The 17223-nt window shown below is 38.2% G+C and overlaps 1 protein-coding gene across 1 annotated transcript; it reads left to right on the forward strand.

The window, feature by feature from the left end:
* Positions 1–12535: 12535 nt before the first annotated feature.
* On the forward strand, positions 12536–16572 carry DSPP (dentin sialophosphoprotein; the record flags this gene model as incomplete). Its single annotated transcript, XM_081215319.1, has 4 exons — positions 12536–12586; positions 13656–13742; positions 13877–14872; positions 15355–16572. The coding sequence occupies 4 exons, from the start codon at positions 12536–12538 to the stop codon at positions 16570–16572; spliced, it is 2352 nt and encodes a 783-aa protein (XP_081071445.1).
* Between the last annotated feature and the right edge of the window lie 651 nt (positions 16573–17223).

Consider the following 17223-nt stretch of genomic DNA (forward strand, 5'->3'; position numbering starts at 1 on the left):
TTTCCATATCTTAGCTAAATAATGCTGCAAAGATCTTGGGAATGCTTACATTTTTTGAGTTAGCATTTTTGTTTTCTTCTAATAAATACCCAGAAGTGGAATTGTTGGATCATATGATAGTTTTATTTTTAATTTTTTGAGGAACCTCCATATTGTTTCCCATAGTGGTTGCACCAGTTTACATTTTCACCAACAGTGCACAAGTGTTCCCTTTTCTCCACATCTTTGCCAACGTTTGTTATTTCTTGTCTTTTTGATAAAAACCATTCTAACAGGTGTAAGGTAATATCTTATGTGGTTTTGATTTCCATTTCTCTGATGATTAGTGATGTTAAGTATCTTTTCATGTACCTGTTGGTCATCTGTACGTCTTCTTTGGAAAAACATCTATTCAGATCTTCTGCTCATTTTATTTTAAAAAAATTTGGATTTCCTTGGTGGTCCATTGGTTAAGACTCTGTGCTTCCACTGGGGGCCGGGGGTGGCATGAGTTCTATCCCTGGTTGAGGAAGTTCTGCATGATATGTGGTGCAGCCAAAAAGAAAAAATATTATTGAAGTGTAGTTGATTTATAATGTTCTGTTAATTTCTGCTGTACAGCAAACTGACTCAGTTTTATATATATATATATATATATTTAATATTCTTTTCCATTATAGTTTATCACAGGATATTGAATACAGTTCCCTGTGCTCTGCAGTAGAACTTTGTAGTTTATCCATCCCATATACACTAGTTTTCATCTGCTGACCACACGCTCCCAGTCCTCACCCCACCACCCCCGACCATGGCAACAACGTCTGTTCTATGTCTGTGAGTCTGTTTCTGTTTCATAGATATGGTCATTTGTGTTATATTTTAGATTTCCACATACAAGTGATATAATATGGTATTTGTCTTTCTCTATCTGACTTTGCTTAGTATGATAATCTCTAGGTCCACCCATGTTCCTACAAATGGCATTATTTCATTCTTTTTCATGGCTGAATAATATTCCATTGTGTGTGTGAGTATATTATATATATATATATATACAACACCTTCTTTATTCATCATCTGTTGATGGACATTTAGGTTGTTTCCATGTCTTGGCTATTGTAAATAGTGCTGCTATGAACGTAGGGGTGTAAATATCTGCCCATTTTTAAATCAGATTTTTTTTTTGCTCCTGAGCTGTATGAGTTCCTTATATATTTTCAGTATTAACCCCTTATAAGATATATGATTTGCAAATGTTTTCTCCCATTCAGTAGCTGCCTTTTCACTTTGTGGCTGGTCTCCTTAAGTTTGATTTAATTTAACTTGTTTATTTTTGCTTTTCTTACCTTTGTTTTTGGTGTCAGATTAAAAAAATCATCACCAAGACTGACATCAAGCAGTTTGTGTTTTCTTCTAGTAGTTTTATAGTTTCTGGTCTTACATTCAAGTCTTCAATCCATTTTGAGTTAATTTTTATGTATGGTGTAAGGTAGTGGTCCCATTTCATTCTTTTCCATGTGGCTGTCCATTTTCCTGACAATTTTTATTGAAGATACTGTCCTTTCTCTACTGTATATTTTTGGTTCTTTTGTTGTAAGTTATTTGACCTTATGTGCATGGGTTTATTTCTGGCCTCTCTCTCTCTGTTCCATTGATCTGTGTGTCTGTTTTTATGCAATACCAAGTTGTTTTGATTACAGTAGCTTTGTTTTATAGATTGAAATTAGAAAGTGTGATGTCTCTAGCTTTGTTCTTTTTCAAGATTGCTTTGGTTATTTGGGATCTTTTGCTGTTCCATACAAATTTTAGGATTGTTTGTTCTGTTTCTGTGGAAAATACTATTAGAATTTTTATGGGGATTGCATGGAATCTGTAGATTGCTTTGGGCAGGATGGACATTTTAACAATATTAATTCTTCCAATCCATGAGCACAAAATATTTTTCCATTTATTTGTGCCTTCTTCAATTTCTTCTGTTAATGTCTTATAGTGTTCAGTGTAAAGGTCTTTCCCCTCCTTGGTTAAATTTATTCCTAGATATTTTATTCTTTCTGATGCAATTATAAGTGGGATTGTTTTCTTAATTTCTCTTTCTGGCAGTTCTCACAAAAATCTTTTAATGGCTCAGTTTGAACAATATAAATGCTGAAGTAGGAGAAAATTTTCATGATAATGACTTCAATGTCAGTAGAAAGGACATTAGATGCTGTTTGAACAGCATTTTCAGAATATGGCAGGGTAGCCAACACCTTACATTCATGTTTGCTTCAACTTTGACTAAACATTGTCTGCACTTTCATGCACATATCTAGCAGAATTTGTATTCATGGTTTTGCCACCAAAAGCAGTACAGTTTTCTCATTAGCTCCTAACACAATAATAGAACCCTTCTGAAGTCTCATCTGGAAGAGATTTTACTCACAATAGCCTTATAAGTAACACTTTTTCATGAGAAAAGTAATTGTACAAACAAAGGGAACATGTTTTCTGCATTATGGCTATTTGCATCTATAGCTATGTTGTAAAAAGATAAGGCATTAGATTTTCCATAAGCTCTGTAACAATAAGTGAAACTGTTACATTTTTATTGTTGTAATAGATTTCACCCTGATAATTTATTTGTAATTTTGGGATCTGAAAATACTTCTGGTAACAGCACATTCTAACAGTTATTTGAGATGAAAGCGGATGATATCCAGTGTGGAAAGCCATTACAACTTCTGCTGTGATTATTTTATCTTCTTCATCTGAATGTCCCATAAAAATTTATTATTTTATCACATCTTTGGCAGTAGTTGAAGAAATTACATTTCTTATATTTAGTTACTATTTTATACTGATTTATATCTGTCTTTCTACAATTTTTAAAACATTAAATCAACAATTGGGAATTGTACAGAGAATTTCCAAAGGACTTTTTCCTCATTTAATCAATGTTCACTGATCAGAAAATTTATTACAAAATTTATATTATGTTTTGGCATTTTGGGATTCAAATATACACAAATTAAAGAGCACACAGCAAGGAATGAAAATTGAATTTGATAACATCACAGTCGTGATGGTGTGTTTGTCATTCACAAGTAAGAACTCATAACTAGCTGTAAGCAGGGGTTGAACTGTTGAAAGAGTTGCAAACTTGTGAACTACCTAATAACTGATGTAAAAAAGATGAACTTCCCCTTTGCACAAGGAAGAGCTGTACTTGCAAGGCACAGTATTACTGAGTTAATATTTTGGGAAGCCTGACTTTCAGGGATCGGTGGACTTTCAGAAAGTCCAGATGTGCTAGTGTGGCCACTGGAATGAGGCACTTACTGATTGGCTGTTGTCCTGAAACGTGGGGTTGTCACTGATTGGCAGACTTTCGGAAGCTTGGATGTCATTGATTTGCTAACTCTCAGAAGCAGTTACTGGAGTGAGGCTCTTGCTGATTGGGTGATTTTTCAGAGCATGAGCACTGATCTATCACTAATTAATGGTGGTTCCCTGATTGGCAGACTTTCGGAAGCTTGGATGTCATTGATTTGCTAACTCTCAGAAGCAGTTACTGGAGTGAGGCTCTTGCTGATTGGGTGATTTTTCAGAGCATGAGCACTGATCTATCACTAATTAATGGTGGTTCCCTGTTCATGACTTGGGACTTTAGCCAAAGAACAGCCTTTTCTTTTCTTATGTATGAAAAATATGTATTTTAATTCTAAGTCCCTCCTTTTGGTTTTCCCTCAGCCAGACCTGCAGGAGAGAGCATCTCAGGTTGTACAGATGTGTGGAGGAATAATTTGGGGCTGGTGTTGCTGTTTAAGAGACTTAAGCTCCAATTACTGTGGTGGAAAAATAGCACCACCTTTTCATAATTATTGAGAAGAGCTGAATATAGGACATTTAGGTAGACCCGACAAAGTCAATACAGGAAGCAGGGAAAGTCATTTAAATACAGGACATGTCCTGTGCATTCAGGAGGACAGGCAACCGACCCCAACCACATCTCTGGCCCTGCTTCTCTTCTTCCAGGTTCTTGAGGGTTCTCAAAGGGGAGTGGCCCAAGTTGGAGTTGGATGGTTTCAGAAGTCCCATGCCACATTATTAAAGAGACACTGAGAAGTTTGAGTCAAGTAGTGACGTGATTAGATTTGCATTTTAGAAAGATTATGCCAGCATCTGGGTGACAGATTCAGGGGTAGGGCCCAGAGACTGGAACCAGGCATGCCTGTTAAGAGGGTCAGCACTCAGGACAAGAAAAATTAATAATTTACTTATAATATTTCATAAAATAACTGTTAACATTTAAATTTTTATTTTATTTAATTTATTTATTTTTAATTTAAAAGACATCACTTTACCAATAATCCTAGGGAAGTTTGGGCAGTGACAAGGAAAGGACTCCAACTTGGTAAAGAACCATGAAATTCATAATAGCTTCCCCTATTAGGAGTCATGTGTGTGCTGCGTACGGAGTGGTTTTGCATACATTATCTTCACTGTGTCATTATGAAGGAGGCAATTAATTTAGTGCAGTGGCTAAGAGCCAGGTTCTGAGATCAGAATTATGGGGTTCAGGGCTTCCCTGGTGGCACAGTGGTTGAGAGTCCGCCTGCCGATGCAGGGGACACGGGTTCGTGCCCCGGTCCGGGAAGATCCCACGTGCCGCAGAGCTGCTGGGCCCGTGAGCCATGGCCGCTGAGCCTGCACATCCAGAGCCTGTGCTCCGCAACGGGAGAGGCCACAACAGTGAGAGGCCCACGTACCACAAAAAAAAAAAAAAAAAAAAAAAAAGAATTATGGGGTTCAAATCTGGGTTCTGTCACTTATTGATTGTGCCACCTTAGGACCCACTTTCTTCATCCCTATGATGGAGATAACAGAGTTATCTTGTGTGATCATTTAAGGACTACATGAGATAATGGGCTTAGATCGCTGTGTAGGGTGTATCTTGTTATAAATGCTAATATATAAATGTTATATAAGTGTTAGCTGTTATCATAACATAATTTTACAGATGAAGAAACTGAATCTTAGAAAGATTAAGTTACTTTTCCAAGGTCACATAGGAAAAGGCAGGGGTTTGACCCAGCTACATCTGACTTCAAAACTTCAAATCTGTATCATTACTCTCTACTAGCTCTAAATATCTAAGACACAGGTCTGGAGAAAATAAAATATGTGCCCATGAAAGAGGAAAACTTGAAGGTTTTTTTTTCTTTTCCATAAGAAGAAAGGATTATGTGTTCTAGCAGTTGTTGTCTCAGTCATAATAAGATATCGGAAGCTAAGACAGGCCAACAGACATATCTATTACTTGAGGTTCAGTTATAATGTCTTTTTAAATCAAGCTATTTCAGACAACATTATGCCAACTAGAGCCTTGGTGGAAATGGAATACGGAATCTGAAAGAAATGGTTACCACTTTTTAAAAGCCTATGGTTGTTTTTAAAAAAATTAATATTGTGTCTGTTTTTTTAAATTGCATCGACATTACTTCAATAGCGGGCAGTTGAAGGTTTTTGCCATTTAAACTTCCATCAGTCAAAGATGTCCAGTAGGGATGTTATACATCTGCTCACACAGAGAACACCTACTCAAGTGGCTTCTGCTGGTCTGTGAACTAGTTTGAGTCAACTTAAAATAATTTGAGTTGGAACATTCTCCCTGTGTCTACACTGCTATTGCTATTCTTGCCTTAGTTTTGACGTTTGGCTCAGCTACTGTTTATCCAAATTTAAGGAAACAGGAAGACAGATAGTTCAAAGTCATGGTAATAGAGTAGTCTCTAGATTAAGAGTTCCATTCCAAACTCTTTCTTTAAGAACAGAATAACAATCCTAATTAAGGGTTTATAGATAGCTTTTTTAGTTACTAAATTGATGTAGATCTCTGAGTCCAGATCTTAAATTTTAGTTAATTGTTTGGTTTCCACAATAAGTTGAAGTTTATGTTTCCCTTTAGGTAGACCTTATTAAAAGCGCACTTTTTTTTTTTTTTTTTTTTTTTTTTTTTGCAGTATGTGGGCCTCTCACTGTCGTGGCCTCTCCCATTGCGGAGCACAGGCTCCGGACGCGCAGGCTCAGCGGCCATGGCTCACGGGCCTAGCCGCTCCGTGGCACGTGGGATCTTCCCGGACGGGGGCACAAACCCGTGTCCCCCGCATCGGCAGGCGGACTCTCAACCACTGCGCCACCAGGGTAGCCCTAAAACCGCACTTTTAACTTCTCAATTTACAGAATTTGAAATGGGTTAATTACTTTTTTTCCCCTAACAGCTTCATTGAGGTGTAATTGACACACGATAAAGTGTACATATATAAAGGGTACAATTTGATGTTTTGACATATGTACACACCCATGAAACAATCACCACAATTAAGACAATCAAAAGTATCCATCAAAATTTCCTCATGCCCCCTTTAAAAATTCCTTCTTTCTACATACCCCAGCACTGTGGCCCCCAGCCCCAAGGCATGAAGATATTGATCTATTTTCTTTCACTGTAGCTTAACATGTGTGGTAGGCAGAATTTTAAGATGATCCCCAATGACCCTCACTTTTGTACAATCCTCTCTCCTTTGAATGTGGGGAGCACGAGTAAATATGATGACGTATCATTTCCATGATTGATCTCTGGTGGCCTTGGCCTACAGCGGCTTGAAGCAGGGTTTCAGATCCCAGCCAGATTGAGGTCACGTCGTGGCGGTGAGAGTGCCGAATCCTAGCCACTAGAACAGTGGTCAGTGACAAGGCCCTGGCCCTATGGCTTTGCAGAAAAAGAATTCCCACAAAGATGGAAAGTAGTGAAACACATAAAGTATTTATTAGGGAAAAAAGAAGTACAGTATGTGGGGATAGACATATATGGGCAAGCTCAAAGAGAGAGTCATGCCCTCATGGCAGTTTGAATCACTTATATGGGACATTTCTTCTGGGTTTCCTTTGGCCAATCATTTTGATTTGCCTGGTTCAAAGTCTGTATTTGGTATAGCTCAGGATTTTCCCATGTGCGTGCACACAGCTCTTGGCCAAGATGGATTCTACCAAAGATGCCTATGGGTAATGAGCATCAGTTGGCATATGTTAGCATCACTCCGCTTTTGACCTCCAAGGAGGCTTTCTGCTCATGTGGAGTCGGGGAGGTTTCCTGATTTCTAGAATGAGGAATATGTGGTCTCTTATCTTCTATCTGGGCAGGGCTCAGCCTCCTCCATCATCCTGCTTTTATGAAGTTTCTGCTATTATGGAGCTTCTGTCCACAGTGAGGATACTGTTCAGGCTGGGGCCCATCTATCTCCTGCCTCATGATGAAGTCCTGTTAATATGGCAAAAAGGATTTGGCCAATGTAATTAAGTTTACTAATCAGTTGACTTTAAGATAAAGAGATTATTTAGGTGAGGCTAAATGAGCCTTCTAAAAGCAAAAGTATACTTGGCGACTTGTTAGGCAGCAAGAGAAAACTAATATAGATTTTGGCACATGGAAGTGGGGTGCTGCCATAAGAAATTCTTAAAATGTGGGTGTAGCATTGGGATCAGACAATGGGTAGAGGCTGGAAAACTGTTAGTAGAAATATAGATGTTAAAGACACTGCTGGTGAGGTCTCAGAAGGAAGTGAGCAAGACATTACTGGAATTTGGAGGAAGAGGATTCTTGTTATCCTCGTGACAGAAAGCTTGGCAGAACTTTGTCCTTCAGTTATGTGGAAAGCAGAATTTGTAAGCAATGAATTTGGATATACAGCTAAGGAGATTTTTTTTTTTTGCTGTACACGGGCCTCTCACTGTTGTGGCTTCTCCCGTTGCGGAGCACAGGGTCCGGACACGCAGGCTCAGCGGCCATGGCTCACGGGCCCAGCCGCTCCGCAGCATGTGGGATCTTCCCGGACCGGGGCACGAACCGGCGTCCCCTGCATCGGCAGGTGGATTTTCAACCACTGCGCCACCAGGGAAGCCCTAAGGAGATTTTTGAACAAAGTGTTGAAGCTTCTGCCTGGCTTCTTCTTGCTACTTATAACAAAACGCAAGAGGAGAGGAAATAACGTTGAGAGAAAAACTGTTAAAGAGAAAGAAACAAGGACCTGATGGTATTGAAAGGTCTCTGCCTATCCAAATGGCAAAAGATGTTAAAATTAAGAGATTTGCCATCAGGAGAGAATGATCTAGAAAAAGCTGAGGGTATGACGCTACAATCCTTTGCTGAAACCTGGGAAAGTTAGCAAAAGATCGGAATTCTCATGTTAATTCAAATTAACGGAAAAGGAAGGCAGGTTCAGTTCCCTAACCTCCACTAGTATCTGTTGTGTTGCTCCCAGAAGTGACTTAAGACTCCTTAACATTTGATTAGGTCCTTTAAGCCACCCACGTGAACATGCTGTTTAGATAAGAACAAAGTGCTTGCTATGAAAACACAGCTTCAAGACAAATCTCTCTCCATTCCTCCCACTCCCTTTCAACCTTACTACCGTCCCTGTAATAGTTCTATATATAAACCCTGGAGTTACCACTGTTTGGTAGTAGCAAGTTACTTGGTTCACATCCTTTAATATTATGCCATTTTTAAAAATTGGAATATTTTGAACAAGTACATGGAGAGACTTAGACTGTCAAGGTTTTCAACTCTTAGATTGGAGAACTGGTTTAGGGGTTACCCGCATTATAGCATATGTCTGGGGTTCAAGTGAATGGTGAGTTCAGGTGCCAGAACTGCTAGAATTATGGCCTGGCTTTCTAGGTCGTCCTCCACAGCTAGCACAAATAACAGAGATAACTTGCAGCTACATCTACTGTGTGTACGCACTTTTGCACATCTAGCTACCTTACAGTAAGTTTTAGTATTTTGAATATCTATTTTTAAAATTTAGTTTGAATACTAAATTGATACATTTTTTATTAGTTTCTGCTTTATAACAAAGTGAATCAGTCATACATATACATCTGTTCCCACATCCCTTCCCTCATGCATCTCCCTCCCTCCCACCCTCCCCATCCCACCCCTCCAGGCGGTCACAAAGCACCGAGCTGATCTCCCTGTGCTCTGTGGCTGCTTCCCACTAACTATAAATTGATACATTTCTAAGCTTCACACCACTGTTTATTTAGGTCAGAGAGATTTCTTGGGAGTTACTATTTATAGACTATTTAAAGACCCCTCAGGCAATGTCAAGGCTGTTGCATGTGGACAGTTCCTTGAATTATAGCACAGAAACTTTAATACCTACCTCAGGAATGATAGGGGTCTTAAATAGGCAGTATATTTACTAAAGAAACCTAGAGTTTTCTTAGATTGCCAGCCTTAGTAAGACAAGAAATGTCAGGGTGACAGAGTTTAAGTGGCTCTTTTCAGATATGTTACACTGATTGTCTATATTTAAGATGCAAAACAGCCTCCCAGGAGCTATTTAATTAAGTGAAAGTAAGTCTAGTCCCTTTGGAATCGAATGGTTCAGTGAGCAAGTACATATCAGCAAGTGAAGGAAGTGAGGTAACTTATTATGTGCTTCATAGACACAGTGACACTTTATAACCCCATATCAAGGATCCTAAACAGTGATTGGTTGAGAAAATTATCAAACTGACTTTAAATTTCGGTAGGTACAAAATTGTCATGCAAAAGCCCAGGACAGTGTGCCACTCTCAGTCCTCAAAGAGAAAGATAAGAAATCCTGGATTTTCAAAGTCCCTTTGAAGGCTTTTAAGGTAAGATGGACCCAACTGATTTCTTTGGAAAGAAATTTGAATTTCAGAGAAGCCAACTTGATTTAAAAAAATGAATAAGGAAAATTAGACATTTTCCTTCCCTTTTGACTTGTCAAGTTAAAATTATGTTTTAAAAGATAATGGAAAATTATGTGGTAAGTGGTGCTAATTCCACCTAGCAAAATATTGCATCACTGAAGAATAAGATTTTTTTTCCACAGCCATTATGTTAAAATATCAGTTGCTAATAGTCACGAAAAGTATATGTAAGATGAAGCACATATTTTATATCTAAAATATTAACAATGGAATGAGTGATTAGAATATTTTATGCATAATTCACTAAAGCTCCATTACTGTTACTTTTTATGCAGAAAAACCATCTCTTTCAAATAGTAACATTTAAACACTGACTGTATTAAGAAATAAACATGGATTTAGGAATTGGATTTAACACATTATGTTACATTTATTTCAAAGTTTGGCTAATCTAGTCAGTAATAAACTCTATGAGGATAGGACTCATATCTGTTCCCAGGGTTCAGTATCTGACCCACATTAGGCCTTCAAATGTTTGTTGAATGAATGAATGAATCTCAGTTTACATTTAATTTTTTGGTCCCTGAAAAATCAACCTTTGGCCTAAAATAATAATAATAATAATAATAATAATAGTTATTATTATTATTTTACCAATTGACATTAGGGTTTTAAAACTAGATTAAAATACTTCTACTTAGGATATCTGGAGAGTCTGACTTCTGTCACACACTTTTTCTGTTTCATGATATAATAATAGGTTTGGCAAATAAAAGGCATGTTACTAAAAAATTGGTAAATTGAGGTAGAAACCTTGTAAGTATCTGGTTGCTTTTATTAGTTTTGATAACAAATTAGATAACCAGATATAAATAGCTACCTTGGGCTTTGAAACAGGGCTTTATTTAAGCTTTGCTTTTCAAGGTTTTATTAACTTGTTCAAATTAAGTAAAATCTCATTTTGTTTGTGATAATACATAAAATAATCTGAAGGGGGTTCACACAATTCTGAAGCCTCTGCTTTCAGACTGACAAAACTGAGGCCATTTCTATAGTAGTCTTTCAAGCCATTTACCTATCTGTGGACACAGTGGCAAGTAGCGTCGTGCATTGTGCAATTGTTCTGGAGTAGCTTTGAAAGGGAGCTAAAGTGGTCAGATTGCTGGATTACAGTCTAGACATGGGATGCACATAACTCTGTCCTCACTATAAGTTCCTTTCCAGGATACCATGTTTCCTCCAAATCACAGTGTAGACTGCTCTTCTGCAGAGTCTACGTAATAATTAGGTTTGGGACTGCAAAGTACAGTATAACCTCTGCTTACCAAACAGCTGCCGCTCAACATCTATGCCCCAGAGCTCTGCATTATAGTGTCCTGAGGCCACATCAGCCTCGTTTTTAATCTATAGCATTTTTGAAAGAGGTCTAGCTATTCTTGGCTTTCTGTTGAACAGCTATAAGGGTAAGCACATTTTTTTTCCCCTCTCAATAGCTCTGGAACTGGGTCCTCTCTCCTGTGAAAATGCCAGTACTTCTAGGACAGTCGATATTCACTGTGGTTTTATTATGCTTCCACTATCAACATTAAATTCAATCAAGGCTACCTTATGACATACAATATTATAATCTATAAATCCAGTGAGAGTACATGAAATAGAAGTAAAATTCCTCCTTCCTATCTATAGTAATAGCATCCTTATATCAAGAAATCCAATTTGCAGTAAACAGCGGTTTAAAATTTTGATTCTCATGAACTCAATGTCTATCCCAATGTATCAAAAATGCACATTAGGTCGTTTCTGAATGTGGATTCTAACAGGAATGAAGGATCATGTTTTTAGAAGTCCCACATAATAATTGCTACCATTTATTGAGACTGTTAAATACCCGGAACAGTGCTACATGTTGCTTATAGTAATAAGTATATATTCATCAGCAACATTCACAAAATAGCTTTTTCTGTGCTATGGTTTGGAATACAGCATTCACCAAGACACTCTCCTGGAACTCAGGAGTTCTCAGTAGAGTGGGGGAACATATAAGTAGCCACCAGGCTACTTTAAAACAGTGAAAACTGTGCAGTGCTACTAGCAAGGTGTGCAGAAGCTCCTGGGTGTAAAGAGGAGAGAGACACTAAACGCCCTTTGACATGGAGTCAGAGAATGTTTCTCCGAGAAAATTCTTCTGCTAAGATAATTGGGATAATCCTGAAGTACAGGTATTATTATTATCCCAGACCGAGGAATCAAATGCTTAAGAAAGCTACTTAAATTCTTCAAGCTCACACATCAGGTAGCAAAGATAGAATTGGAACGCAGGTCTCTGAATCCAAACTCCATGTTCTTTCATCTTCATGCTAGTAATTTCTTTTCTGTACAGTCTAGCCAGCCCAGGTGTGTGAATTTGGGGTGGGGATGATAAGCACAATCTTTTAAGCACAATCTTAGCAGAATTAGTTAATCCTTGATTAAAACTATTCAGAAGACACATTATTGCCATCAGGAACAGCAGAAGGAGAAAGTTATAGTTATGGTTTTTGTAATTGCCTGGCTGTACCCCTTCATTGGCAAAGGCAGAAAAAGTCTAGGTAGCTCCATCAGTGCTGAGCTGGATGATAACACTGTATGTCACTGTGACCACTCCAGGTGTGTTCTGGAGCACTGAGTCTTGACAGCTTCTTCTGATGTTGGATCCATACTCCTTGCCTAGGAAAAACGCAAATGCTTACAGACCAAAATAATACATTATATGGTTGTCATATTTTGCTTTATAAGTAATTTTGTGCTGTTCTTTTTTCTTCAAAACAGCCACTGATTAATATTTCTAAAGGAAATGAAGATAATTATATATTTTTGCATTTGGACAGTAGCATGGGCCATTCCAGTAAGTATGCCTTCCTCAAAAAACCCTTCTTACTTTGCTATCTCTTTTAAGCTAACATATATATATATATATATATATATATATATATATATATATATATATATATACTTTTTTTTTCTTGAGACCTTGTCGATCAGCTGAGTCTAAACTTTTAGATTTACATGAAAGACTTTACAAGATATATTTGAGGTCTCAACAAAACCAAATAGGCACTCCAATTCATGCTCCCGTTCTTCTAATTGAAACTCCTGTCTTGTTGGAAGGATTATTTCTTTTAAAATTCATTCAGATTCATTTACATTTAATGCTTAGAAGTCATGGAGACTGTCCATCTTTGCTAATGCCCTATGAGTTTCATTCTAATATCAACAAAGCCTGTATTGTTTAGGAAGATTTCAAGAAAGAAAAATAGGAAAAAAAATCACGTTTTTTTTTCAACAAAGGGAAAACTGATATTTCACTCAGAAATTTAAATTTGGAATATACAGATAAATACCAACAAAGAAAAATTAGGAAAATTAAACCATTTGTAATTTTATTAGCCAGCTGCTATGGTTAACATTTTGATATGTTTTCATAATACCAAATACTTTGGTATTTCTGAAGTTGAGAATTCTCTCAACTCTTTTCATTGTGCTCCTGAAGGGCACAGAAGTAGCAAAGTACTTGCCTTTGCTTCCTCCCTGGCTCTGGTCAGACCTACTATTTTCTTAGGGGTTCTAGCCAGGATTATACGTAATGTGGGTCTGGTGCTATTGTAAGAAGCATCATACAGAAATATCAAAGGTCTCTCTCTTCATTTTTATAAAAGACTATTCCCATTCTACAGTTAAGTGATCTGGTTAATACTTCAATAAAATTGGGAATACTGCCTAGTTTAAGTTCTACATAAGCCCTATAACAAGCCACTTCTCTTTTCTACCCAGTTAGATCATACTTTGACCTTTGTGTTATATCTTTTTTTCTTCACTTGGGGAAAAATGTGTGTGTGTGTGTGTGTGTGTGCATGTGTGGGCACACATGCACAAAATAAGAATGTTTTCAATTTCCAGTATTTTCACTTTGGTAGGTTCCTCAAATCAAGCCATTGGAGAGACATGCTGTTGACAAATATGTGAATTTAAATCTTCTAGCAAAATTGAAAGTGTCAATACAGGTATAGGATGTAAAATGTGTTTCTAAGTTGTTTTTGGATTCCATTAACTTCCAAAAAATTGATGCTCATCTTTTCAGTTTGCTTTAGTTTAAGATGGTATCCACAATTTATTTTGCATTGTTTCTCTTTTCCAGGATGAGTTAAATGCCAACGATACCACCAAAGAAAGTGGTGTCCTGCTGCATGAAAATGAAAGAGGAAGGCAACAGTACAACAAAGATGGTTACGAAGGAGAGAGAAATGGTTCTGAGGGGGCAGAAGTGGGAGAGAAAAGTTCTTCTACACGTTCCACATTAGCAAATGAAGAGGGGAATACTGAGGATCTGAATGGGGGCACAGGAAAACCAGAAACATATGGTCATAATGGGATCCATCAAGAAGACAGCACCACAGCAAATGGCATCAGGGGACAAGTAAGCATCATCGACAGTGCTGGAACAGCAAATGGGAGCAATATTAATGGGATTACTGAGAACAATTCCAAAAATGGGGGTGTTGGAAATGCAAGTCAGAGTGAAGATGCCACTGTTGTCCAAGAAGATGGACATCAAGTAGCTGGAAGCAATAATGGTACAGGTCATGAGGATGAAATAAGTGGGAATTTCTGTAGAAATGGAAGTGATACAAGTGAAAAAACACCTCAGAGAGAAGGCGAGAGCAACGGGAATGAGGAGACAGGGGTAACACCAGGGGAAAGTGGAGATAGCAATAGAGAAGATGTTGCCTTCGATAATTCTGATGGAAGTCCTAGTGGGAATGGAGCAGATGAAAATGAAAACAAGGGCTCTGGTGATGATGAAGGTGAAGAAACGGGGAATGGAGAAAAAGGCCCTGATAACAGCAAGAGGCAAGAGGGTCAACCTCATGAAACAGAAGATGGCGATGACAATAGCTTAGGTCAAAATTCAATTAATAGTGAAGATGATGACCCTGCAGACAAAGAAGACACCCATGCCATTGATGGAGACAACACCTCCAAGAGTGAGGAAGATTTTGACGGTATTTCAGGAGACAATGGTAGCCAAAAAATAGAGGACACTCAAAAACCCAATCACAGAGAAAGCAAAGCTGTGGAAAATGGAATCACTGAAAAATTAGAGCCACCTGCTATTGGGAAGAACCAAGTTAAGGTTAGTTTGTGAAGCTGGTTTCTTTCAATGGCAGTTTAAATTCTCCCCCTCCTTCCATGATGGTAGCATGAAAATAAATCATGACAAATAGTCATGTATTTTTGCATCTAAATTACTTGAATATTTGATGGGAAAGCTAGAGTCCGTACTAGACTTTGCTATAGAACAATTTAAAAAAGCAGAAATCTCTGAAAATTTGGCTATAATTCTTCAAAAGTCTTATGCTAAATAATTAATGCAGCATGTAACTGTTTACGAAAGCTCTTACTGGGTAAAAACACAAATGGGATGGTCTATAATCTAAACACCAGAGTACTTTCAAGTACTGAATAAAGCACGTTTTCACAGACAGATGTTTCTGACGTACTGGAAGCTGAACTCCTGTTCTATGGCCACTTTCCCCAGTCAGTCTTCCTCAAGCCAATGCAATTTTGCGGAATAACATTCACTAATTAATCATCCTTTTCTCCATCTTTCCATAGGGAATAGAAATGGAAAGTCCCAGCAGTGGTAACAGAAACAATATTACCAAAGAAGCTGGGAAAATGAATGAAGATAAAGAGAGTAAAGGCCAACATGGAATGATTGTGGGTGAAGGAAATGTCAAGACACAAGAAGAGGTTGACGTCATGCAAGGACCTGGCCAGAATTTAGAACCTCAAAATAAGTTTGGACCCAGCAAAACACGTAGTGACAGTGATGGCTATGACAGTTATGAGTTTGGTGATGAATCCGTGCAAGGAGATGATCCCAACAGCAGTGATGAGTCTAATGGCAGTGATGATACCAATTCTGAAGGTGACAACAACCACAGTAGCCGAGGAGATGATTCTTATAACTCTGATGAATCAAGTGATAAAGGCAATGGCAGTGACTCAAAAGGAGGAGAAGAAGATGATAGTGATAACACATCAGATGCTAATGACAGTGGTAGTGATAGTAATGGTAACAATGGTAGTGATAAGAATGGAAAATCAGGCAGCACCAAAGATAAATCAGATAGTGACAGCAGTGACAGTAGTGACAGCAGTGATAGCAGTGACAGCAGTGACAGCAGTGACAGTAGTGACAGTAGTGACAGCAAATCAGACAGCAGTGACAGCAGCAATAGCAGCAACAGTAGTGAAAGCAGTGACAGCAGTGACAGTAGTGGTAGCAGTGACGGTAGTGACAGTAGTAGTGGCAGCAAGTCTGACAGCAGTGACAGCAGTGACAGTAGTGATAGTGACAGGAGCAACAGTAGCGACAGCAAATCAGACAGCAGTGGCAGTAGTGAAAGTAGTGACAGCAGTGACACTGGTGACAGCAAATCAGACAGCAGTGACAGTAGTGACAGTGACAGTAAATCAGACAGTGACAGTAATGACAGCAGTGATAGTGACAGTAAATCAGACAGTGACAGCAGTAACAGTAGTGACAGCAGTGACAGCAGTGACAGCAAATCAGATAGCAGTGATAGCAGTGACAGTAGTGACAGTGACAGCAGTGATAGTGACAGTAGTGACAGTGAGAGCAGTGACAGCAGTGACAGGAGTGACAGCGACAGCAGTGATAGTGACAGCAGTGACAGTGCATCTGACAGTGGTGATGAGAGTGACAGCAAGAGCAAGGCTGGTAACGGCGACAGCAATGGAGGTGGTAGTGACAGTGATAGTGACAGTGAAGGCAGTGACAGTAATCACTCAACCAGCGACAATTAGAACTAAAGAAAACTCCACAAGATTCCTTTGTGAACAATCTGGTGAGTAATTGATAGGAAATAAAGACTTCCAAGAAAGTAAAGAAAGGGGAGAAATAAAAGAGAAGACATATGTAAACAACTACAGAAACAACAAGAAAATAGTCAAATTATCAGATTCAGAACCAGGTCTGAACACCCTCAGAGAGAGAATCTGTGTACCCACGTGTTAAATATATTCTGAAAAGATTTTGTTAGAAGTGTAAATGTAAACATAGAAGAATGATTAAAATATTCTTTAGTATTTTACACAGAAGCCTCAAGTAATCACATACTAAATAACTTCAATTTAAATGCCAAGTGCTTTAGAGAATGTAGCAAGTAAACACATCTTAATGCCTTAATCTTTCAGTAATTATATATTCTGGATAGATGGTCTGATAACTGCTGAGTAAAAGATGCTGTTACCATGATCTCCAGCTTGGCTACAATTCATCTGCTTGTTCTAAGGAAGAAATACACTTGCAACATGAAAAAAAAAATCGCAGCAACCATTTAACCTACCTGGACCATGGGAATAATCTTTGTAATTAGTGAATAGAGTAATTACAAATTATGGAAATTCTGAAGAGCGCTAAGCAGGAAAGAATTCAGAGGCTGGTTTAAACAAAAC

This window comes from Mesoplodon bidens (genome assembly GCF_964165515.1).
Source record: "Mesoplodon bidens genome assembly, chromosome: 1".
NCBI lineage: Eukaryota > Metazoa > Chordata > Mammalia > Artiodactyla > Ziphiidae > Mesoplodon > Mesoplodon bidens.